This window comes from Melanerpes formicivorus, unplaced genomic scaffold (genome assembly GCF_026170545.1).
Source record: "Melanerpes formicivorus ecotype bairdi unplaced genomic scaffold, bMelFor1.0.p_v2 SCAF_4, whole genome shotgun sequence".
Lineage (NCBI taxonomy): Eukaryota > Metazoa > Chordata > Aves > Piciformes > Picidae > Melanerpes > Melanerpes formicivorus.
Genome location: NW_027142356.1, coordinates 505,701 through 531,086, shown reverse-complemented (window position 1 = coordinate 531,086; position 25,386 = coordinate 505,701). Strand labels below are relative to the sequence as shown.

The 25,386-nt window shown below is 45.1% G+C and overlaps 1 protein-coding gene across 4 annotated transcripts in view; it reads right to left on the bottom strand.

Moving 5' to 3' along the window:
* Positions 1 to 25,386, bottom strand: part of CCSER1 (coiled-coil serine rich protein 1) — a 556,842-nt gene that overhangs the window by 457,130 nt on the left and 74,326 nt on the right. For 2 of the 4 annotated variants that reach the window (XM_068136765.1, XM_068136762.1), the window contains exons 2-4: positions 18,196 to 18,292; positions 12,866 to 14,209; positions 10,130 to 10,317 (exon numbers count right to left, since the gene is read on the bottom strand). In XM_068136765.1, the coding sequence (XP_067992866.1) occupies positions 10,130 to 10,317; positions 12,866 to 14,165 (1,488 nt within the window). In that variant the 5' untranslated portion in view covers positions 14,166 to 14,209; positions 18,196 to 18,292. The remainder of the gene's footprint in view (positions 1 to 10,129; positions 10,318 to 12,865; positions 14,210 to 18,195; positions 18,293 to 25,386) is intronic. The other 2 variants (XM_068136763.1, XM_068136764.1) reach the window with 2 other exon arrangements.

Below are 25,386 nucleotides of genomic sequence, written 5' to 3'. Positions count from 1 at the left end.
AGTGCAGGAGAAAAAAGGAGATGAAGGAAAACACAGGAGACGGACCATGCCGCTGAGAAGGGAAAGCCGGGACAATGCTGCTCCGGAGAAAAGAGGCTGCCCAGAGGACCACAGCTCTTCTCCAGCCAGAGCCTCAGCACCGTTCCTGTACCAACCCATCATCTCCCCAGAGGACCACAGCTCTTCTCCAGCCAGAGCCTCAGCACCGTTCCTGTACCAATCCAACATCTCCTGCAGCACCTTTCCTCCACAGACTCAAACTGTCTTGGGGGGGTGAGGGGTGTGGTAATATAATTCCTTTCCTCTTCTCTCTCTCTCCCTCTCTATTTTCTCCCTCTCCCCTTCTTATGTCCACTTTATTTATGTAATAAATAGTCTAGCTGTTGATACTTTGGCCTCGTTTGTGCCTCTGATTTCACAACACAGGAATGTTTTAAAAGAACTTGAGTCTCTTTCCCTCTCCAGACCAAGACACTACTTCCACACGTACGGTAACAAACACAGGATAGATTTAACTAAAGTTGTTTTGATAATTTGCTTCACTGCTGCCTGGAGAGCTCCCAAACAGAGAGGGACCTGGGGGTGCTGATCGACAGCCACCTGAATATGAGCCAGCAGTGTGCCCAGGTGGCCAGGAGGGCCAATAGCATCCTGGCCTGCATTAGGAATAGTGTGGCCAGCAGGAGCAGGGAGGTCATAGTGCCCCTGTACTCTGCTCTGGTTAGGCCGCACCTTGAGTACTGTGTCCAGTTCTGGGCTCCTCAGTTTAAGAAGGACATTGAAACACTTGAGTGTGTCCAGAGAAGGGCAACAAGGCTGGTGAGAGACCTTGAACACAAGCCCTATGAGGAGAGGCTGAGGGAGCTGGGATTGTTTAGCCTGGAGAAGAGGAGGCTCAGGGGTGACCTCATTGCCCTCTACAACTACCTGAAAGGTGGTTGTAGCCAGGAGGGGGTTGGCCTCTTCTCCCAGGCAACCGGCACCAGAACAAGGGGACACAGTCTCAAGCTGCACCAGGGGAGGTTCAGACTCGAGGTGAGGAGGAAGTTCTTCACCGAGCGAGTCATTCGGCATTGGAACGGGTTGCCCAGGGAGGTGGTTGAGTCATCGACCCTGGAGGCATTCAAGGGGAGATTGGACGTGGCGCTTGGTGCCATGGTCTAGTCATGGGGTCTGTGTTGATAGGTTGGACTCGATGATCCTCGAGGTCCTTTCCAACCTAAGTGATACTGTGATGCTGTGATACTGTGAAGTACCTCTTCTGAAGTGCACCAGAAACCTGACATTTCATTGATGAGCCATGCAAAATCATCTAGGCAACAAAACCTAGGCAGTTACCCAGAATATCCAGGACACCTAACTCAAACTTAAACACCAGATGCTAATTAGGTAGTTATCATAAACACACTCTCCAACAGGGGTCCTACCACACTACCATTAAAGTAACCAATATTGTGCCTTTCCATTCCCTCCAGAGATGCACTAGCAATCTAAAATGCTGGTAGTTAGTATCTTTTTTGCCAGCATCTCACTATTTCTGTGTTGTTTATCGTTGTTATGTTCTCCTGAAGTCTCAGACAGTCCTCTCTATTCTAGATTGGTGGGTTATTAATTCTGAAACTTTGGTATTTCACTGACATATTCAATCCCCTCCCATTACCAAAGTGAACCCTGCAGTGGTTCATGAAGTATAACCCTACATGCTAACACTGGATGGTGCATATATCGTTCTGAATTGACACTGTAAATACACATCCTGAGCTGTTAGGTACTCAGAACATCCTCACAGAACAAACAATACAAGCATGAGGGGTTTTGCCAAAGTGTCAGCATTGGACACAAAAGCAAAACAACCTCAGTGATACAGTACAAGCAAGCACCTTCAAAAATTAGCTTAGTTCAGTACTGCATTGTTACCTGTAGGCAAAGATAATAAAATGAACATCAAGAAAGGCAATTGAGAGTTTTGTGGCAAGTGCAGAGCACCACAGACGGTATGGGAGAGAACAGGAATGTAGCTGTTTGGCAGTTTGACAAGTGGGCAATGAAGACCTGCATCACTGTTAGGCTGCGAAAGACCTGTAACTGGTACCACGCACTTTTATCTGACATACAGGAACCACACAAAGAGAGGGCTGACAAAGACAAATCAACAATCTGTAAAAATAAGTTGTGCAGCTCAAATTGGACTGACAGAAGTAGGGAAAGCTACCATACACCAGGGAGAAAGGAGAGGATGATGCAGCAGTGAGGCCACACAGAAAAATGTTTACCTGCAAGGATGAAAATATACAGCTGAATTTAAGAAACAAAATCAGCAACTCTTAGAGCAGATTCAAGGATGAAAAACTGCAGAAAGACCTGTGCTCAAGAGAGTACCCAGAGAAACGTGGTCCTGCAGAGTAGAAAAGACAGTGACAGTGACAATGGTCACCCAGCAAATCATAGAATGGCCTACACTGCAAGAGACCTTAGAGATCATCTAATCCAACCTCCCTGCCAGGGGCACCTTTCAACCAGCCCAGCTTACTCGATGCCCTTTCAACCTGGCCTTCAACAGCTCCAGGGAAGGGGCATCCACAGCCTCTCTGGACAATCCATTCCAGAGTCTTGCCATCCTCCTAGTGAAGAGTTTCTTCCTAAGACCCACTCTAAACCTATTCTTCTTCACTTTTAATCCATTTCCCCTTGTCCTATCAGTGGACACTCATGTAAAAAGTCCCTCTGCAGCCTTTCTGTAGGATCCCCTTAAGCTATTGGAAGGCAGCTCTAAAGTCTTCTCTTCTCCAGGCTAAAGAACCCCAGGTCCCTCAGCCTGTCCTCATAGCAGAGGTGTTCCAGCCCTTGGATTGTCTTTGCAGCTCTCCTCTGGACTTGTTCCAACAGATCTCTGTCCCTCTTACAGTGGGGACACCAGAACTGGAGGCAGGATTGGAGGTGGGGTCTCAGCAGAGTAGAGCTAAGGGGGAGAATCACACCTCTTGCCCTTCTGGCCACACTCCTGATGTATCCCAGGACATGTTTGGCCTTCTGGGCTGCATGAGCTCACTGCTGGCTCACGGGGAGCTTCTCATCTACCAACACCCCCAAGTCCTTCTCTTCAGGGTGACTCTCAGCCCACTCTGAACCCAGTTTATATTTGTGCCTGGGATTGGCCTGACCCAGCTGCAGGACCTTGCACTTTGACTTGTTGAACCTCATGCAGCTGGCACTGGACCATTTCTCCAGCCTGTCAAGGTCCCTTTCGATGCCATTGTAGAAAACTGTGATGAATCTGTGGACCCTCTGATGAGCCAGGAAGGGTTCAACATTGAAAACATCACTTTGTTCCCAAGAGAACCTGGGAAATCCCTGGACTGAATGTTTTGAGGACGAGAAACTGCAAGATGATACTGATAGGTGTGGGCATGGGAGCAGGCACAAGGACAGACAACTATTTTATTTATAAACAGCTGCAGAGAGGCAGAGAGGCAGGGCTCTGAGAGCAGACAAGGGGGCGGCCTTATTCTATGGTATGCATGCCAACATGTTTGTAGAGAGAGGAGAAGCATCATGAAGCACAGTGCAGCTCAGGTCTCACAGATGAAGTGTTCAGGAGGAGACTTGATGGGGTGATTGGTGCCAATGGTTTAGTTGTTTAGGTGGGTTGGATTGGTTGATAGGTTGGAGGCGATGATCTTGAAGGTCTCTTCCAACCTGGTCTATTCTATTCTATTCTATTCTAGGAGCAGCGTGGTCCAGGAGCTCCAGCAACCCTCCAGACTTTTGGGTTTCAACTGGTATTAACACACAGCTCCTTCTATTTGTATTGCCCTTCATGATGACCTGGCTTTAATGACTGACCAGAGCTTGCTAGTATTTCAAAATCCCCATCAGCAACTTCAAGGAATGAAAAAAACACAAACCAACCAACACACAAAATCTTGATTTCTACAGTTAAAGTAATTTGAAGTGCTATAGCATATCGGTTCTTTCTCTCCTCCTGTTCTGGTTCCTAATCCTCTTTAAAAACTTACAGTGATTTGAGAGTCTGATCCTATTTTTTCAATGTGTTTATTCTAATTTGTCTTTCACATTTCAGCTGCCTGGGTTTAGGTATTTTCATGGGCCTTGAAGAGCACCCTACTTCAGGTCATTCAGGCATTTTGCCATGCTGCTTTGCACCTTGCTTTCTTTTGGCCTGGAAAAAAACCACCAGCTAGCTAGAAAACAAAACCAGCCTTTACCAGTCTTCACAGACATGGTTAACTAGTCTGTCTGTTTGGCAGAAATATTGAAAGCTGTAACTGCTGACTCCACAGCTGGAACATTTGAAAGACCGCAGTTTCTACAGCTGCAGGAATCTCTTTTAAATTGAAAAGCACCTGCTATCCTGCAAAGGCTAATCAACACCAAACTGCCCCCAAAACATGTCCCGAACCGCATTTCTCACCTTTTGTATAACTGTAACGCTACAGTCTAAAACCATGTGCAGGGAAGTGGTGGCATCTTGTGGCAGAACTCAGCCACGGCAAGAGTGATGGCCTGAGAGCTGCTCCCCTCAAAGCCACACATCATTAGCCATCGGAACAGCACCTGCTTCAGGTCGTTATTTACATTACTATGTAACTGGTACGTTTGCAGAGTTCTTTTGGAAGACTTTTTCTTTCCCTAAATCTCATCTTTGAGTAGCATTGCTCTTGTCCAGATCATAAACTACTTTCAACATCACAAGTGTGTTAATGCCACTCTCAGGGGAGCTGGTGACCATCTTTGCTGCTTTGATACATATTCTCATATTTGCAAGATTCACCTAGCCAAGATTTTACCTCTTGCTTTCAAAAAGAGACCTGCCAATCAAGCAAGAACACGCTGCTGAGAAAGCTGTTTAAGAGGAAGAACAGTTTCTCAGATGTTAATCTTTTTCACTCATCTCCCTCTCAGTTCTTCTGGCTCCTCACTCCTGTCAGCCCTTCTGCAGAAGCAGCCCACACAGCCTGCCAACTAGAAGCAGAAAGCAAACAGGAACTTGGAAGACAGTCTTCAGTTTGCAAGGAAAGGCTGCCTTCCATGCTACAAAGCTTCTTCACCCTAACACAGTGTCTGGATGATGCCAGAACACCAGCATCCACCACTGCTGCCATTCACTGGGAGCCACAGAGCAGAAGGGAACAACAATGCTGCCTTTGCCAGGGGTGCCTCAGTAATGCCCTAAGGTCTCCAGCCCTTCAATGCCTGACATTATTCCACAGCAGTTTATGTCCAAAATTGAATGAAAGTACACAGACAAATACAGAAGAGTGACTAGTGTGTTTCTAGGCACACATGAGAGCTAGGTTAAGTTTTTTACAGTCACAGAATCACAGAACACATCCAGTTGGAAGAGATCTCCAAGCTCATCCAGTCCAACCCTCAACCCACCACTGCAGGGTCAACACTAAACCATGTCCCTAAGCAGCAGCTCCACACACTGCTTGAACACCTCCAGGGATGGTGACTCCAGCACTGCCCTGGGCAGACCATTCCAATGGCTGAGAGCCTTCTCTGGGAAGAAATATTTCCTGGCATCCAGCCTGAACCTCCACTCATGCAGCTTGGAACCATTTCCTCTGGTGCTGTCGCTTGACACCAAGGAGCAGAGGCTGCCCCCTCCTCACTTCAACCTCTCTTCAGGGAGCTGTAGAGAGCAATGAGGTCTCTCCTCAGCCTCCTCTTCTCCAGACTGAACACCCCCAGCTCCCTCAGCCTCTCCTCATAGCCCAGGTCCTCCAGACCCTTCTCTAGTATTGCTGCCCTTCGCTGGACAGGCTCCAGAATGTCAATAGTCCTTCTCGCAGTGAGGGGCCCAGAGCTGAAATAATAATTGAGATTCATAATAATAAATAATAATAATAATAACCACCCTCATTTAGTAACTTCAGTCATTAACCTAGTGTTTATTCTTCATTAGAATCATTCACTGGCATCAATCTGCTACTGCTGTATGAAACATCGATTGTTTGTGACAAGTATGTCAAAGGGACCTTTTCAGTGTTCACTTTTTAATTCATTCAACCTTCCAGGGAACTCTGGTATTCTTTTGTATCCTGGTTGCTGGGTAGGGGGCTGGGTATTCTTGGTTTTGTTTTACCTCTTCTTAAACCTCTCATTTTACTAAAAAACACTTTCATCTAGCCTTTTTCTCTGTTTTTGTCTATTCAGCACACAAAGATGATATGCTAGGGGAATATGACGATAACATATTGGGGGAATAATTTTACCTTTACTCATGAGTATAGACAGAAATCTTGATATAAAAGTTCTTGGTCTGTGACTGCAACACAAATATGCATGAACAAACCCTTGTGAATTGGTGGACAATATTCCTAATGGAAGTGGAAAAAATCCCCATGGATTACATCTGTGGTGAAGGCACATTATGCCCCGATACTGAATCTTGTCCCAGTATGCGGGCAAGTTCCCCCTCCTCCAGGAGGAAGACAAAAGCCAAGGCATTAGCCAAGCCAGCACGCACCCAGCGCATGCAGTGCTCATGCTGACACCAAGTATGGGCATAATTCTTGCTTCATGCTTTCTATAGGCTGAAGCCAGTTGTTTATGAGAGTGCCCATTGGTCAAGCCCAGCCTCAAGGAATCTATAAGTATCACCCCAGTTGGTAAACAGGTTGCCCCCTCATTTACTTTGTCTCTGTGCTTGCTCAAGAGAGCAACTCTCGAGCTGCAGCCTTTGCCATTGAGCTTATTGTTCTTAGCTTCTGTTATACATGCACATATACTGAAAGCCTCTGCGTTGTGAAGAAGCCCAGAGGGAGGACCTTAGCAACGCCTGAGCTCAGCGTCACTACAGCCAGTCGTACCAACCGGGAGAGCCCACCATGCCATGGAAGGACTGGACCGACCCCCAAGGGTAAGATCTGCCCAGTTAACGGGGAGAAGGGACTTGATCGATACCGAGTCCACGTATGCCTAGCCTCCCCATAGCGGGAGAGGAGCCGCCACGTGTGCTGCTCTGAGCCCTGTGAATCTCAGGGAAGACTAAAGCATTGTTCGTGCCTATACTGCACCAAACTCGGGACCACTCTGAGAGTTCCGCTGCTCCTTTTAGCTCAGTAAACAAGAATCCGCCGCCTAACGCAGCCACATTCTCTCCCCGAGGCTGTTTGCACCAGCCCTGAGAACCACCATGGTTGGGCCCACCCCATAGCTTTGCCTGCTGCCGCGTCGTCCGAGCCCACCTACCGGCCACCATCATCCCGCCCTGCCGTGCGAGCCGACTTTGAGGGCCGACCCCGACCAGGACCGATCCCTGTTGTCTGGAGGGAATCGAGTATCTTCCACATGCTTTCCACCCACTAGCACTCAGTTCAAAGTATCCGCGTCTAGCAGAGTAAGCGCTAACACATAGAAAGATTGCAATATTGTTCTGTATAGCCAGGAGCCGCCCGCGTCCCGCCGAGCCGCCATCTAGTGGCCAAGCGGCGGAACCGCACCCTTCATTATATAAATATAGAGATAGTCTGTAACTAGTTCAATTAAGTTATAATCATAACACTAAGCCACTTGTGGAATGTATTTCATGAACGTGCACTAGAACATGTATATAAGTTGGTGATTCATCAGTTATTAATAGTTTGATAATTAATAAAATAATATTTTCATAATTCATATTTCATATTCATAAATTTAATAACCTCTTCACCACAACATCACAACACATGAAAAAGAAACTCAAATCACCACCTACTGCAAACGCATACGCACTTTGCTTCAAATTGTTCCTCTGTCGTCACCATCCTTAATAGAAGGCTAAATAAGAAGGAAGTTCTATGGATCGGTGTAGCCTAGTATTTAAATGAACACAGAGATCTACCCAAAAGCCCAGGTCTAACAACCCAAATTAGCAGTACAGACTTGAGCTAGGGTTAATCAACTTTTAAGGGCAGGAACTACCTCTGCATAATGCTCTGTATGCCTACATAAGACTGCATCTTTAAAAGTCTTCATGTTCCTTCTGGCTTTAAAAAAATCAGATGTTATACCCTGATACCTGGATTTGAGCTTCCTGCAAGCACAGAGAAAGACACTGTGACTATAGACTTTAATAGCACAAAGGTTCCTTCTACCATTCAGCAATTCTGCTTCTATTCTGTGCTGTATCTCTGGGTGTAATGATCCAGCAGGGAAAAAAAATAAAAAGAAATAACAAAGATAAAAACCCCACACCCAAACAGTTTGAACCAAGGTGTTTGTGTTGGGGTTTTTTCATCATTTTTGCATTACTGTACTACTTCCACTGACAAGTTTGCAACAACCTAGAAATAAAAAAGGTATTAAAAAACCCAAACCAACAGCAAAACCTTCTCCTTCCTAAATTAGTCAGAGCATACGGGTACATCTGCATAATCTGATGCTGCTAAAAAGAGAATGCTCTTATCCTCAAAGTGCAGGTAATCCAATCTGTGCGGGTTACAGGGAGGGCACGGGCACATGTTTCTGTAAAAGGCATTGAGGAGCTCCATTCCAGTGAAGTGTTTTCAGTGACAATGCTTCAGGACACCAGTACAGCACAAAACTCTCTTGTGCATCACTGTACATAGCAAGCATCTGCTTGGTGGTGATGCAATTCCCATCTGCCATCCACAGCAGCTGTGGATCAAGGAGCATCTGGACAACACATTCAGACTCATAAATGAGATTTACTGAGATAAAAGACAGACTTCATATCCTTCTAAGAAACCCCCAAACCCCAATTTCCTGCCACAGTTTCTGTAAGGGGATTTCACACTAAATCATGTTCTTCCCTGGGGACCTATTTTGAAATGCCTAACCAGGAATTAACTGCACCACCTCCTGCAGATCAGCTACCTGCTGAAGTAGGCCTCCCACCAGAGCACACCTTTTGTAGGCAAGTATGCTGCCTGTCCCTGCCCCTGAAGAAAGGTCTAGGCACTTCCTACAGTTTGAGGTCTGCACTGCAGCCTCTCCCTTCAGCAGTTCTGTCTGGGTAGAGGCACTGGCCACCACTGGGGTAAGATAGTGCAGACCCCTCAGCTGGAACTGCAGCCCTTGGTCTCCCACAAGTGCCCAGCATTCTGCCTAGAGTGTCAGGAAGGATGAGTGCCCTTGAGGCAGTGCAGATTATCACAGAACAGTGCCTGGTTGCTGGGTTATGTGAACTCAGCCAGTGTAATACTCCTCCTCCAAGGAGGCTCCCTCCTGCAAGAACTGCCATGGCCTGTCCTGTTTGCAGCACTGCTGGTCACTGGCACTCCACAGGGCTGACTTAGGTGGGAGTGGAGGGTGAGCATTGTTACTCCTTCCACCACCGTTAGCCACTCTCTCTCCTAAGATCTGCCAGATCATGGTGTGTCTCTGCCCTCTCCTGGGGTTTCCCCAGCTGAGGAAATGTAGCTTGTAGGCTGTTGTCATGGGGTAACCCATTACAGCTGTGACCCCCTGTTCCTCTGCAGAACACTCCTGCATCAGAGCCAGTTGTCTCCATTGATGTGCATATCCTCACTTACACTACAGAAGCACAAACTTGTCAGTCAGTCAGTTCCTCCTACTCAGTTCACTTCTGCAGTTACCTGATCTGTCTTAGCTTTTTCAGTCTTCAAGACCCTCAAAGGCTCTCAGAAAAGATCCTTTCCTCTCTTCCTTACCTTGTGCTCAGAGTAAAATCATTCAAGCTTGTCACCAATTTCAGACCTTTCAGATGAGACTCTCTGTAACTTCCACTCTATCCATCTTCTGATCTGAATCTCATCCCACACAGACCAGATGTGAGTTCATGAAATAACTAATTGAGTAACAATTAAATGTTGCCAGAACAGCACAATGTCTTTAACCTCAGAAAGAGTCACGCTGAGTTTTGCTGCAGCTCCCTCTCCCAGTATTTTTCTCCCAGACATATCAGCAAAACACAACAAGAATTTCTCCCTATGAAGTATGCAAAGCTCTTCACAATGTCACACCCTGAAAGCAAATACTTCTAATGTCTGTAGCTGAGGCTAGATCACATGTTGGAAGCCTGGTAGAGTTGTTGGGCTTTTTTTCTCCGTCATTACCATCCGTTACTTGTCAAGTTACTGCTTCTCATTATAGTTACACTAATCACTGCAAACCAAAAGCATAAGGGAATAGAACCCACCATGCTGTTCATTTTTGAAGAGGATGAGCTTGCTCTCTGCTTCCGCAGGCTGCTGAGCTCTTCTGTGTTTGCATCCTTGGGTTTGACGATCAGCCGACTGCCTCCTGCTGTACCTTCTGATGAGGACCTCAGGCGCTTCTCAACTAATCTGCCTTCCCGGTATGGGCTGAAGCTGTTGGCAAGATCAACTACAAACAGAGAAGCAATCAACAACCATTACATAGAATTACTCTCTATAAACACTTTCTTAATGAGAACACTGCTTTGCTTGAAATATTTACATTGAATAGCAATCACGTAAGAGATGTTCTGTAGAAAGCCAAACCTGCTTACCTAGATGGAAGTGTCACCTGGGCCACCAGATGGTTATTCAGCCCTCAATGAATAGTACACTCTGCATAGGACAGTCCACAGCTTCTCACAGAATACCTCTACTTCGTCTTTTCCTTTCTCCCCTTGTTCTAGGAGACTTCCAAACTGCTGTCCAGTAAAATACACCAGAGAAACTATCACTGGTCTACTGCTGTAAAAATCCAGCCTGCCTTACCTGGCATTCCAAGCCAAGTCCAGGCTGTGTGGGGCCAGGTGGCAGCTTTGTTATCATTGCATAGAACAGGGATGCATACCAGTTTTTTTCTCTTTGGCCCTTCTAATTCAGCTCTATATCTGCACCCTCCAAAGCAAGCCTACAGTAAGCACACTGAAACCCAGCCCCTAACTCCAGTTAGAGAGCAACACATCAGAATAGAGGAGAAAATTCACCTTTTTAAGTGATAGGGCAAATTTAAAGATTGCGAAAGAAACCTAAAAATATAATGAATGTAGCAGGGGTGAGGGGGAAATCTTCTTTTGCAAGAGAACAGACATTTTCTCCAAGGCATTTCAAACCATTCTGCATCAAGTGAAAATACATCAAATTATACTAAGAAATACAAAGCTCCTCAAACCTGCTCATACATTAAGGTCACAGCCACACTGCTATCTGTAATGACATCAGCTGGGACACCAGCTAGAAAAGAGAACGTTTCTGTTACCAAAGAAAGTGAACAGGAGTGCTTTTCATTCACATTGGCTTTTAAATACTGTGCTTGCAAAAGCAAATGTTCAGGCTGTTTGCAGCAGATACAACTACTTAGAACCAGATCTTACTGAATGCCACTTAAGCTCTTTCTGCATTTGTTTCATTTCCTATGGCAGGATTTTGCACCCTTTTTTCAAAGGTCCCTTTGTCTTCTTGGCTGTTTTCTAAAATTCAGATACTTCCTTCTCCACACAACTAAACAAAAAATGCACTTTGAACAGCACTATAAAGCCCTGCCCATTAATCACTGACTTTGACGTAGTGCACTACTCTTTCTGCAAATAGGAATCTTACTTACAAAAAACCCCTCTACCACAGTTTAAACTCCAGTTCGCTGCCTTCCAGAAGTGCAGGTTAAATGCACAGCTGCTGACGTGTAAGTTTCAAACGCTCTGTGTATTTCTCAACATCACCCTGAGCTGCTCACTTGCTATTCTGTGCAGTACACCCTAGTAGGAAGTAAGACACAAAATCATGAGTTCATTCACAGATTACCCACTGTTGCAAGGAAGACCAACTGAGTGGTCAGGACTGGCAACATACATCAAGGGAAATATTCTCCCCCAGCACCATTGACTCTGTTCCTGGGGAAAGGGGTACCTTCTGGTGAAAGCTGATTTAGTGGATTAATTTGACTTTATATTGCCAATTATGTGCAAGATGGCAAATCAAGCCTTGCAGTAGCAAATAATTCAAAAAGCAAGATTGATTTTGATTACTTATAATCTCCATGCCCAGAAACATGTCCTAGCAAGAAGATGGGTATGAATTCATATGAGTTTACACTCATTCACCTTCTCAGACAAATGCTATGAAGGCAGCAGCATTGACTCATAAATTGTGGCACTTCAGAATCAACCTCAGGATTATGCATGAAAACATCAGTCTTCAGGTTGGCTTGACAAAATAAACTGTCAGAGATAAACGTCTTCTGACAGGTGTCCTTCACTCAAGGGCCTGGTGTCTTTATTCATCTGCATTTCCACAGACCAGGATTTCCAGGCAAAGCCTTTCCACTTGATCTTTTTAATGTTTCCATAAGGGGAAGACACAGTGTGAAATTTAGATGGCAATTAACTCTCTTTGTCTCATGGATTACATAATGAGAACTTGCACAATGTTATTTCGGATGGAAGTAGAAATGCAGTTTATCACACTCTGCCACTTCAATCTGTGCTCTAACATCAGTGCAATACAGCAAGCAAGAGCCAGGAAATTTTGAACCCCAGATGTGTGTATGATCAATGCTGTTATTTTTCATAACCAGACTAAAAGGTTTATCTCTCTGGAAATGTTTCCATTTCAAACAGGTAACTCTTTGGCTCCATTCCAAAACAGGCATGACTCAAAAATCCCAGCTTCAGCCTTCAACATGAGGGAAGGATCTATATTGTCTTAATTTTCTACCCCAGGAAAGCATAGCTACAAAGAGCACGAACAGGCATCAGCAAGCTGTAAGATGTAAACTCAGAAATACACTGGGGTTCATGTTTAATTCCTGCAGTTTTGGAAGGAGGACACAACTCATAACTTTTGGACTTCCAAGATAGCACTTGCAACTCTACAGAAACACTTCAGGACCAAACAGTGCTTGCAGAGGAACTGAGGCAAAACAAATCCACTAAACCCAGCAACAAAAAGACCACAGGACATACCTTTAGAGTGGTTTGTTTCACAACCTTGCTGTGTTTTAAAGAACTGAGGTTCAGAACATGGAACAATCTTAGACTCCATTGCTGGAATTGTCTCTCTTGTATGCCTGGATGGCGTGCACTCATCTTCCTCCCCACTGAACCCCTGTGCCTTTGGAGAGAGTGCCACTGATTCTTCTCTATGCTGTAGTGCAAAGGTTTCTAAGATGAGTTCTCCTGTGTGCCTGGCACCATTCACGTGTAGTTCACTGGCTGGCAACAACACTTCTGTTTGATTAGCAGCTGAGGCTTTGAATAAGGTGTTACATTCCACGCTACATGAGCTTGCTTGACTCACATGAAATACACCAGCAGAATGGCCAGTGCTGTCCACAATACCTATTTCCCTCGCAGGAGCAGCAGCAGGATTAAGGGATACCTGAGAGGTAGAGTCAGCATGGCCAAAATCTTCTGTGAGCAGACCCCCAATTCCGTTGCTGGGCAGAGCATCAAACTCCGAAACAGAATCCTCCGTCAGGGCAACGAAGTCAGAAGGGGTCTGCGCAGCTGTGAGGTCAGCTGAGAGCAGTGGTGACTGCAGGGAGCTGCCCACACACTCTGTTGTCTCAGCTGAGCATAGAAGAGAGGACTTGGCAATCACAGGTTCACTTTCCACGTGAGATTTGATCTCCAGCAAACACCTTGGTGGCTGCGCAGAGGAAACCGACTGACTCTCGGCCACGGATTTCGAAAATTTGTAGTGTGAGGAAAAGGATTTAGTGAGAAGTTTTCGTGTGGATTGTTTCACAGAGCACCGGCTCTGCTCCTCTGCGAAGCCTGAATCGTCACCCTCACTCTTCCCAGAGCTTATGCAGTTTATAAAGACATTCTTATTGGCTGAGGGCTCCCTTCCCCTTTCAAAATCGTCTGTCAATGACCTTGTGATCTTCTTGCTACGTGAGCTGCCAAAGCTAACCGAGTGCCTTCCTCTGCTTTTAGTGTGCTCCTCTAAGCTCAGTTTTGGAAAAGTGCTGGGAGAGGACTGGGCACCATTTGAGATGTTAACATTTTGACTACCTGAGTCAGACTTCTGCTCACTTCCCTTCTTGTTATGGAAGCTAATGGAAGGAGTGCGGAAAATGCTCCGGCGCTTGCCTGTGCTCCCTGAGCTGGAGTTAGTGCTGGATGGGGAGGAGGTGTGGACACCGATGGCATTAGCAGAAGAAGGTGAGGAAGGAAGGGAGTCATGTCTCCGGCTAATGCTTCTCCTGAATATCGGCAACCGAGATACCAGAGTCGATCGTCTGGATCCTGAGTCCCCCATCAGGGCGCAAAGTATCCGTGGCTCCCTGCAGCCAAGAAACTAATCTGGGATGAGAAGGAGGGAAAAAATTCTTTAAATATATAAATTTTCAGTCAGCTTAAATATATGAGATGCCAACATCAATTTTACCTACAGCTGCAAGTTCTTGAGTATGTATTACTGAAGATATTCAGACTTTTCTAGTGATATTCAACAGAAAGTGCTGAAACTCAGCAGCTGAACAAAGGTGTGGCTCAAAACATTGTGGAGAGGACAGTTGCAGTATTATGTATGATACGATGAAGAGCACACTGAGTAAGAGTGTTAGGTCTACATGCCAAAAGATATACAAACACATCTCCCAAATATCCTTGGTTTTGTAAGTCCTTGGGACAGGTCATCTTGTAAATTCTAAGCCCTCTTAGAAGAGACTTGATTTTTATTGCAGAACTAAGCATTATTTTGTGTTCCTAAATACTGAGCTTTTTGCAAGAAAGATGTGGACTTCAGTTTTCTAGTCTTCACTGAACTTCCAGTTGGATTTTCAATTGCTTTACGTGCTCCTGCTAAGGGCTTTATGTATCACCTTGCAACAGAAAATGCCAGCATTGCAGTCAAGATAAAGTATGCACCACCAAAAATTCTACCTAAAAAACTATAAATTCTAGAAATTTATTGTCAAAATACGGGATCATGTTTCAAGATTTAAACTTGAATGTTTCCTTTGAACACTTCTCTGAAGCCCTCTTGTAGCCTACTTGCTTATAATTAGCTATTTTCACCAGTTTTTGAGACTAGTAAGAAGTGTTTCATACACAGCTGCTAGACAATTTTTCTAAATATTTAAGCAATACAAACTTATTTGTAAGTACTAGAAGAGAATTCATCTTTATGAAACATATACCAGTTCCATTTCTTTTTCATTCTCACTATAATAAAGTACTACTGTGAGAGATGCGACCACAGAGGGTCAACATAAACACAAACATGTGTCTGTAAGTGTAATGCCCAACTGCAGCTTCATGAGCTTCAAGTGTTCAGCATACAGGAATCAAAATCAGGTCATTTATCTAGGTGATGTTAGCATCTCAAGTGCAAAACCAAATTCATTCATCTAATGAGCAGTGTAATGAGTGTTATGCAGCTAGAACAAACATCTGTAAATATTTATAGAGTGTAAATACACACACACACGTATCTATAGAAAACAAAAAAGCTACAGAACACACAAGGAATAATAAAGCTACATATATGCTGTATCACTGTGAAGGAAAGAGTGACAACCAAGTTCAAAGACTATGCTGTTAACTTGTTTTTCAATAAGCTGGTACAGCTCCAGTCTGCACATGCACTGTCAAGCATCCACAACATCCACAAGCTCCAGAAATCAATAAGCAGTTTTGTAGTTTTAAGATGAGAGAAACAGTTTGGGAATAGTCACTGATTCCTAGAAGTCACTGGTGATGTCTGATGACAAACTAAAACCAAAACCAAAACCCAACCTAGACAATATTCAGATCCTGCATTTGAAACCTTGACTGGGACAGAACTGAGGTGACAGGGACACAAACAGCTTCTCACCCCCAAACAGCTGCACGGACAGTTCTGTTCTGGCCACACAGAAGGTAGTTTGCAATTAAACCACAGAGAAGCTGAGGCTCTTCATCTGTCCACAGCTCGGCTTACTGAAAACAGGCTTTGGAAAACCACATGTAACTCTCTCCATCCTCCCCATACAAACCTCTCTGGATTCCTTCAGTAACTCTTCCAGACCTGCTGGGTTGGTTTGGGGTTTTTTTGCTTTCATGAACATGTAGGCATGCTGTCAGGTACAGATACACACACACACACAAAGCAGTGTTATTCAGAGACTGTGAGGGTTCTTGCTTGTACTTTAAGAAGACATCATAACTGCCAGAAAAGTATTTTAGAATGCAGTCTTACAACTGCAGCAGGTTAGCAAAATATTAGGAGAATACATTGAATAGTTACAGGTATTTTATGTTCAGACAAAACATTTGCACCCATCATTTTCTCTCCTGCCCACACCTTAAATGTCAATTCAGTAGAGAATGAGCCATCCTGGTGTGCAATTATGAAATTCTCTGAGGAAGCAGAAAACTGAGTGAAAAGCACATATTGTAACTGTCACTGGAAACAGAAATGCTGTGTCTTAAATATAACAGAGATAAGTGACCTGTGAATACACACAGCCTCCGTAGCTGTCGAGCCTGTAACAGTTTTTAATGGAACACATTGCCTTTAACTGCAGATAACACAATGGCATTTATTCATTCTTCCTTCCCTGCCTCTTTAAGAATAAATTAACTGTCAACATTCCTCTGACTGTCTAAGCAGCAAAAAACCATGACCTGATGAGTATAGGTCCACAATAGCTACCTGAGGACATTTCTTAAAACACAGCCATCCGTGCACACATACATGTGTGTATGCACACAGGAATGCTTATTTGCGTATACATTTGAAATACTTTGAACACAGAATGTTTCCTTAATATTTTTAATCTGATTTGCATATCCTGTTTATTATTTATGTAAACACACACATTCTGCAGTGTGGAAGTGCCTATATTTAGCACTGAGTTGAAGTGACGCCACTTGCCACACAGAACAAAGTACCTAAAACTATTAATACCCTCAGATCTAAATGAAATGGGACCTTTTTTTTGTTCCTTATTGCAGAGGAGTTATAAACTGACATCTATGTTCCAAAACAAGCTAAACAGAAGGCATTTCCTTTCACTGTCCACATTAAGTGTAATTACCTGTGCTTCCCCTTCATGGCAGTAACCCTTACAGAGTGAGATTTAGTCCAGCTACATAGTCTCTAAGAAAACTTTACTTTTCTCTGTCTAACATATTCACCCTTATTGGCATCATTCTTAAAAGCTGCAATGGAGGGAACAGAAAATGTCAGAGCTTTAAAGGCATCTTTGCAACAGCACTGCAGATAGTCTTAGAAATTAAAATTAGATACGAATTGGATCCTACACAGTCAGTCAAGGACCTAATATAAAGCTCTATGTATCTTAAAATAAATGAATTGATTTTTAGAATACTAAAACCACACCAAGCAAACTAGAATTATCAAGGAAAATTGACAGTTTAAGAAGACTTTCCCATTCAATCAGGCTCCTTGTTTAGGGCAAAATATATCCTGCATCATCACCTAATGTGAACAGCCAAAAAGCAGTCTACACAATATTCTGTACAGAGGTCTGATTCTTGGCCAAATACACAAACAATTACTTTGTAATACTTCTCAATTCTAAAATCCAGCTATTGCTGAAACAAAACTGTTTGCTCAGCTCTGCAATAAGCAGGCATTCAAATTCTGCTTTTTACAAAGTGGATTTTTGATGCACATTTTGGCACCTGATATCATACTGCTACAGTGAAGAAAAACAAGCAAACTATTCTGAAAATATTGCAGAGTAATGGTGGATTATTTCAGGGTCTGCTATTCCTCAAGAGTTTGGGAATAGCTCATTGCTTCCAAGCTCCTGTGCTGAAACCAAGTTCAAATGGGAAACAGGCAAAGTGCAAACACCACATTTTCCATCTTATCAGCAGTTTTTGAAGTTAATGAAATGGAAATAGTTCCCTTTTACTCGGGTCTGCACCAAGACATTGCAAAACACAAATTTATCTCAAAAATATCTTAATGTATTTCATTACCAGAGAAATCAAAGAGGCTTTCTCTTTCCAAAAAGGAGACCTTTGGGAGAATCACCCAACTAAAGAATACCAAGCTTTTATCTTGCCTACAGAGAAATAAGTTCTGTATTTTATATATTACTGTATCTTGTCAAAATAAACAAATTGCTCAACATTTAGACAGTGATTGTAGTTGGAGAGGGGAGGGGGAGTAAAAAAATCACCCACAACAAACAACCAACCTGCAAGCATTACATCAGGTAAAGTCATCAAAATATGACACTAAAATCTCCAGGGAGATCTACTCCCAATTCACCAGGTGAAAACCAAAGCCCAGGGTGTTTTCTGTTGGCTTGTGCCAAGCAGTTACTCACACAAGTCTGCCGGAGTGCGGAGCATTCATTCAAGAGCAACCCTGGCTGGCAGTTCTGAACTCCAGTAGGTGGAGCCGTGGATCTGCTTTTTCAACAACTGCAAGTACGAAAAAACAACAGTCAGTGTCTTTTACAAGTCTCTTTGCCTTTGAGGCACAATTTAGACCTCCAAATAACTTGTGAATTTCACAACTCTCATAATTAGATGTATATACCAAAAGCTAATACATGGCTATTCAACAGAGAACTGTAAATCAGAGGCCAGTGGCAACAGTCTGCGACTATTTCTCAGCATTTTTTAAACAAAGCATTCCTAAAGATGCTCTCCTTAAAGATGCATCCCATAGAAGTATCCAACAGTGTCTTCCATATGAAGAACCATGCTGAAATAGCTATCTAAATTTAAACTGGGAGATGGCATGACACATAGGTGATACTGTGATAGCTGAAAGGCACCAACCTGAACTCAGAGCACAGTACCACAGTATAACTAAGGTTGGAAATTACCTCGAGGATCATCGAGTCCAACCTATCAACACAGACCCCATGACTAGACCATGGCACCAAGTGCCACGTCCAATCTCCCCTTGAACGCCTCCAGGGTCGATGACTCAACCACCTCCCTGGGCAACCCGTTCCAATGAAGAATGACTCGCTCGGTGAAGAACTTCCTCCTCACCTCGAGTCTAAACCTCCCCTGGTGCAGCTTGAGACTGTGTCCCCTTGTTCTGGTGCTGGTTGCCTGGGAGAAGAGACCAACCCCTTCCTGGCTATAACCACCTTTCAGGTAGTTGTAGAGGGCAATGAGGTCTCCCCTGAGCCTCCTCTTCTCCAGGCTAAACAGTCCCAGCTTCCTCAGCCTCTCCTCATACGGCTTGTGTTCAAAGCCTCTCCCCAGCTTTGTTGCCCTTCTCTGGACACCTTCAAGTGTCTCAATGTCCTTCTTAAACTGAGGGGCCCAGAACTGGACACAGGACTCCAGGTGCGGCCTAACCAAAGCAGAGTACAGGGGCACAATGACTTCCCTGCTCCTGCTGGCCACACTATTCCTAATGCAGGCCAGGATGCCATTGGCCCTCTTGGCCACCTGGGCACACTGCTGGCTCATATTCGGGCAGCTGTCGATCAGCACCCCCAGGGCCCTCTCTGTTTGGGAGCTCTCCAGCCACTCCGACCCCAGCCTGTAGCTCTGCATGGGATTGCCGTAGCCAAAGTGCAGCACTCGGCACTTGGACTTGTTGAATGCCATCCCAGCAGACCATCAACATTCACCTGTCACTACAAATACCCACAAAACACATGCAAGTAAGCATTTTTAGTTGTTGGTGAGTCAACAGAAGTCCTAAACAAGCTGATGCACTTCTAAAGAGCAGTAATTTAGCCCAGTGGTTAACATTGTTTTAAGTTTTCATCATTCAGATCCAGCACTATATAGAATCATAGAATGCACTGGGCTCAAAGGAATCTTTAAAGGTCATCTAGTCCAACCCCTTTGCAGTAAGCAGGGGCATCTCAACATGATCAGATTGCTCAGAGCTCCATCAAGACTGACCTTAAATGTCTCCAGGGAGGCAATGCCTCCAACACCTCCCTCAGCAAACTCCTCCAGTGTTCTACCATGCTCATAGTAAAGAACGTCTTCCTAATGTCCAATCTACCCCACTCTAGTTTAAAACCACTGCCCCTTGTCCTGTTGCCAGGTGTTCTTGCAAACAGTCCCTCGCTAACTTTCTTGTAAGCCCCCTTCAGGTATTGGAAGGCCACTATAAGGTCACCCACAACCTTCTCTTCTCCAAGCTGAACAACCCCAAGTCTTTCAGTCTGTCTACATGGGAGAGGTGCCTCTGCTCTCTGATCAGTTTTGTGGCCCTCCTCTGGACCTGCTCCATCAGGTCCACATCTCTCTTGTATTGAAGACCCCAGAGCTGGACACAGTACTCCAACTGAGGACTCACCAGAGCAGAGCACAGCGGCTGCTGGCCACACTTCTTTTGATGCAGCCCAGGATGCAATTGGCCTTCTGGGCTGCAAGTGCACATTGCTGGCTTATGTCCAGCTGCTCATTTGCCAGTACCCCCACAAGTCTACTTTCTTCAGGGCTACTTGCTATCACATCATGCCCCACTCTGTGCTGATAACAAGGATTGTCCTGACCCAGATTCAAGAACTTCCACTTGTCCTTGTTGCACCTCATGAGGTTCACCTGGCACACTTTTGCAGCATATCCAGGTCCCTCTGGGTGACATCCCTCTAGCATATCAACAGCACCACAAACTTGCTGAGGCCGCACTCAATCCTATTGTCTGTATCATTGATGAAGATATTAAACAGCACTGGTTCCCGTACAGAGCCCTGAGGGATACCACTTGTCACCCATCTCCATCTGGACATCGAGCCATTGACCACTGCCCTCTGGGTGCAACAATTCATCCTGTTCCACATCCTCCAAATAGTCCATCCATTTAACCCGTAACTCCTCAGCATTTAAGCATTGCCACCTGCAATACTGCTCCAGTTTTAATCCAACACTATTTGTTTCTTTAGTACATTTATGACTCTAAAGTATGACTGGGCTGATTTGTGAGGTCAGTGGTGTTCAGTTCTGCTTTAATATGCTCCACAGATCTGTCTTTTGATGAACTACAAATGCATACCCCTCTCATTCCCTTCAAGTAACCATCTCTAACTGTCTCAGTACTGTGCAGACCCAGCAGAACCGTAAGTCTTTGATCTGTGCTCTCCCATGCCTATTCTTCATATCTTCCAGAATCACAACTTCAGTGTCATCAACAATGATCCTGCCTGTGTGCTGCCAGCTCCTGCTGTGCATATGGCAACCACAGTGACAAGGGCCAGGGTCATTTATTACCCTCTGTCACCGGTTGAACACGTGACCTTAACTGCATTAAAACAGAGCAAATCCCCATCTTTTGTAAATTCATGGGGCTCAACTGAAGTGATTTAAACCATTCAGCCTTTCATAGCTACAATATTCAGTCACCTCCCGTGTAATTCTCTTGCAAAAGCAAAGCTTGGACACATATGTTCTAATCATTTCTAGCACACAGACTACCAGTCTAAGTGGGTGGAAGCAAGATTGTGTGTCCTTTTGTATGCTGACCAAGCACAAAATCTGTTCATGGATTATGAAGAAAATTGATAAAGCCCTAACAAATTAATCATGTTGTTCTGAAGATACGTACACGTGTGCTCCACTGCTGCTTCTCTCCAAGTGTACCTGGAGCTGCTGTTGAAAACAGGCTGCTGAGACAAGAGAGACCCACAGCTCACTTCAAACCCTCGCTGTGGAAAGGACTGGGCAGTGAGAACTCCTACAGAGGATACAGATCAGTGAAAGGATTTTTAAAATAGTACAACATAGTATTGTGGCTAGTGAAAGAAGACCAGGAAAGCTTTGTCTGATGTTAAGCAGACTACTTTATAGATTAGTCTTTGATTAATAATACAGTAATTGTAGTAGATCACTGCAGTGGCTGTTGCAATAAAGTAATATATCATGAACAACAACTCAGAAAAGAGAAAAACAATTCCCAGCTCATGCTCTGAAGTGCTGAAGTGCACGGGCACCAATGCACACAGCATGGGTAACAAACAAGAGGAACTAGAAGTCTTGGTCCACCAGGAGGACTATGATATAATTGCCATTGCAGAAACATGGTGGGAAGATTCACATGATGGGAGTACTGCACTGGGGGGTTACAGCCTCTTTAGGAGAGACAGGGGAGGGAGAAGAGGAGGAGGGGTGGCCCTGGACATTAGGGAACTTGAGGTTTGAGATGAAAGGATTGAATGCCTGTGGGTTAAAATCAGAGGGAGGGCTAACAAAGCTGACATCCTGTTGGGAGTCTGTTATAGACCACCCAACCAGGATGAGGAGGCAGATGAAACATTCCATAAGCAACTGGAGGCTGTCTCAAGATCATCAGATCTTGTCCTTGTGGGTAACTTTAACCTGCCAGATATCTGCTGGGAACTTAATTCAGCAGAGAGGAGGCAGCCCAGAAGGTTCCTAGAGCATATGGAGGACAGCTTCCTGATGCAACTGTTCAGTGAGCCTACCAGGGGCCAGGCTCTGCTTGACCTGCTGGTCTCCAATAGAGAAGGGCTGGTGGGAGAGGTGATGGTGGGAGGCTGCCTAGGGTGCAGTGATCAAGAGCTAGTGGAGTTTTCATTGTGCAGGGAAATAAGGAGGAGCAGTAACAGAACCCTCACTTTGGACTGCCAGAGGGCAAACTTCAACTTGTTCAAACAACTTATTCAGAAAGTACCCTGGGCAGCAGCCCTTAAGAACCAAGGGGTCCAGGATGGTTGGACCTACTTCAAACACGAGCTCTTGAAGGCACAGGAACAGCTGTGCCTATGTGCTGACAGATGAGCTGAGGGGAAGGCTCTGGGCCTGGATGAGCAAGCAGCTCCTGAAGGAATTAAGGGGAAAAAAAGGATGTATCACCTTTGGAAAGGGGGGGAGGCAACTAGTGATATGTTTAAGGATGTTGTTAGATCATGTAGGAGAAACATTAGAGAGGCAACAGCCCAGTTAGAACTTAAGCTGAACACTGCTGTGAAAGATGATAAAAAGCATTTTTATAAATACATTAATGCTAAAAAAAGGGCAAAAAACCTCCACTCCTTATTGGACCTGGGAGGGGAACACTGTGACTGAAGATGAGGAAAAGGCTGAAGATCTAAATACCTTCTTTGCCTCAATTTTCAAGAGTAAGGCAGGAGGGCTCCAGGATAACTGGCCTGAACTGGTTGTTGAGGTCAGGGAGCAGTGTAGTACCCCTGAAATCCACGAGGAATTAGTTTGGGACCGGCTGAGCCACTTGGATCCCCACAAGTCCATGGGACCAGATGGGATGCATCCCAGGGTGCTGAGAGAGCTGGCAGAAGAGCTGGCCAAGCCGCTCTCCATCATTTTTCTCCAGTCCTGGATCACTGGAAGGGTCCCAGATGACTGGAAACTGGCCAAGGTGATGTCCATCCACAAGAAGGGTTGGATGGAGGAACCTGCAAACTCCAGGCCTGGCAGCCCCACCTCAGTGTCAGGTAAGATTATGGAACAGGTCATCTTGAGTGCAATCACTGTGTACCTGAAGGATGGCCAAGGGATCAGGCCCAGCCAGCATGGATTTAGGAAGGGCAGGTCCTGCCTGACCAACCTGATCTCCTTCTATGATCAGGTGACTGCCTGGTGGATGTGGTGCAGGCTGTGGATGTAGTCTGCCTGGACTTCAGCAAGGCCTTTGACACCATCCCCTGTGGCAGTGCCAGCGACGAGCAGTGTGAGCAATCTGGCAGTGCAGGCCTAGAGCCTGACATGCTGGTAGGCCATGCTCAGCATAAATGCAAAGCCAGCTAGCAGTGGAGCAAAACAGTGCTGTGTCTGCAGCATGGAACTAAAACAAGGCACTGGTAGCTATAAACATGGACAGTTATCATGGGACAACAGGACATGCACCTGCATCAACAACCTCGTTGTGTCATTAGTAGTTGGACCAATAATCTGTAATAGTGCAATGTGAGGTCACTCATAGGGAACCAATGGAGCTATGCCAACAAGGCACTCCGAGTTTATATAAGTTGCAGCAGTTCCCTTGCTACGCACTTCTGCCTTTCCTGTCTCCTGTTTCTTCTACACTTTACTGTGCTATACTTGCACTACAGGCCTGCTCCATAGGCCTGCAACACTGGAACAATAAAGGAACAATACTCGATCACATTGGTCAGCCGTATTGATTCCCATCCCCCCAGCAGGAGCAGGGAAGTCATTGTGCCCATGTACTCAGCACTGGTTAGGCCACACCTTGAGTCCTGTGTCCAGTTCTGGGCCCTTCAATATAAGAAGGACATTGAGCTTCTTGAACATGTCCAGAGAAGGGCAATGAGGCTGGGGAGAGGCCTCAAGCACAGCCCTGTGAGGAGAGGCTGAGGGAGCTGGGGTTGCTTAGCCTGGAGAAGAGGAGGCTCAGGGGAGACCTCATTGCTCTCTACAACTCCCTGAAGGGAGGTTGTAGCCAGGTGGGGGTTGGTCTCTTCTCCCAGGCAAGCAGCACCAGAACAAGAGGACACCGTCTCAAGCTGTGCCAGGGCAAGTTTAAGCTTGAGGTGAGGAGAAAGTTCTTCACAGAGAGAGTTGTTAGCCATTGGAATGTGCTGCCCAGGGAGGTGGTGGTGTCACCATTCCTGGAGGTGTTCAAGAGGGGATTGAATGTGGCATTTGGTTAAGTAGTCATGAGGTCTGTGGTGACAGGTTGGACTTGATGATCTTTGATGTCTTTCCAACCTTATTGATTCTATGATTCTAAGTTGGGTGGTACAAAATTAACTCATAGTCCTCAGACTGATTGTTCTGGGTAAGGTTCCCTAATGAAAGGGAACCACATAATTCCTATACTCTGCAGGTTTTACCACACATAAGATGCATGATTCATGGGGCTAATACAAAATACATCCAGAATTGGCATCCTCAATGTTGTGTCATTTTATTATTTTAACTGCAACTAACTACAACTAACTGCTGTAGTTTCTTTATTTGTTAATGCACTCCACTGGACACCACAGATAGAAAGAATACACCTAGGACTCAGTCTCTACTTTCTGGAGTGGGTACTTAGCCCAGAGCTGAGAAATAAAGACCAGATGTCAACCAGCTGGGGTAAACAACCCAACCTGCCTTGTTTTGGGTAAACAACATCACAAACCCATCTTATGGGATGCCTGTGAGATGCTGGTGGCCTCTTCGAAGTTTGGGCATAATTCTAGCCACATGCTTGGTCATAGGCTGAAAGATACTACCAAGGTTGACTATTGGCCCAATTCAAGGCTCAAGTAACTCAAGTCACAGGAGGGGAGTGTGGTAAAAGCACATTATGCCCAGAATTATGCCCAGATATTGAATCTTGTCCCAGCATGTGGACAAGTTCCCCCTCCTTTCATGAGGGGAACAAAGGCCAGGGCGGTAGAAACCACTGCACGCACCCATCGCATGGGATGCTTGTGCTGATACCAAGTATGTGCAGACTCCAGCTTCACACCTCCTATAGGCTGCAGCCAGTTGCTTAAGAGAGTGCCCACTGGCCAAATCAGGCCTCAAGAAACATGTAAGTATTACCCCACTTTGTAAATACGTTGCCCTCTTTCACTTTGTTCTCTCTCCTTGCTCCAGCC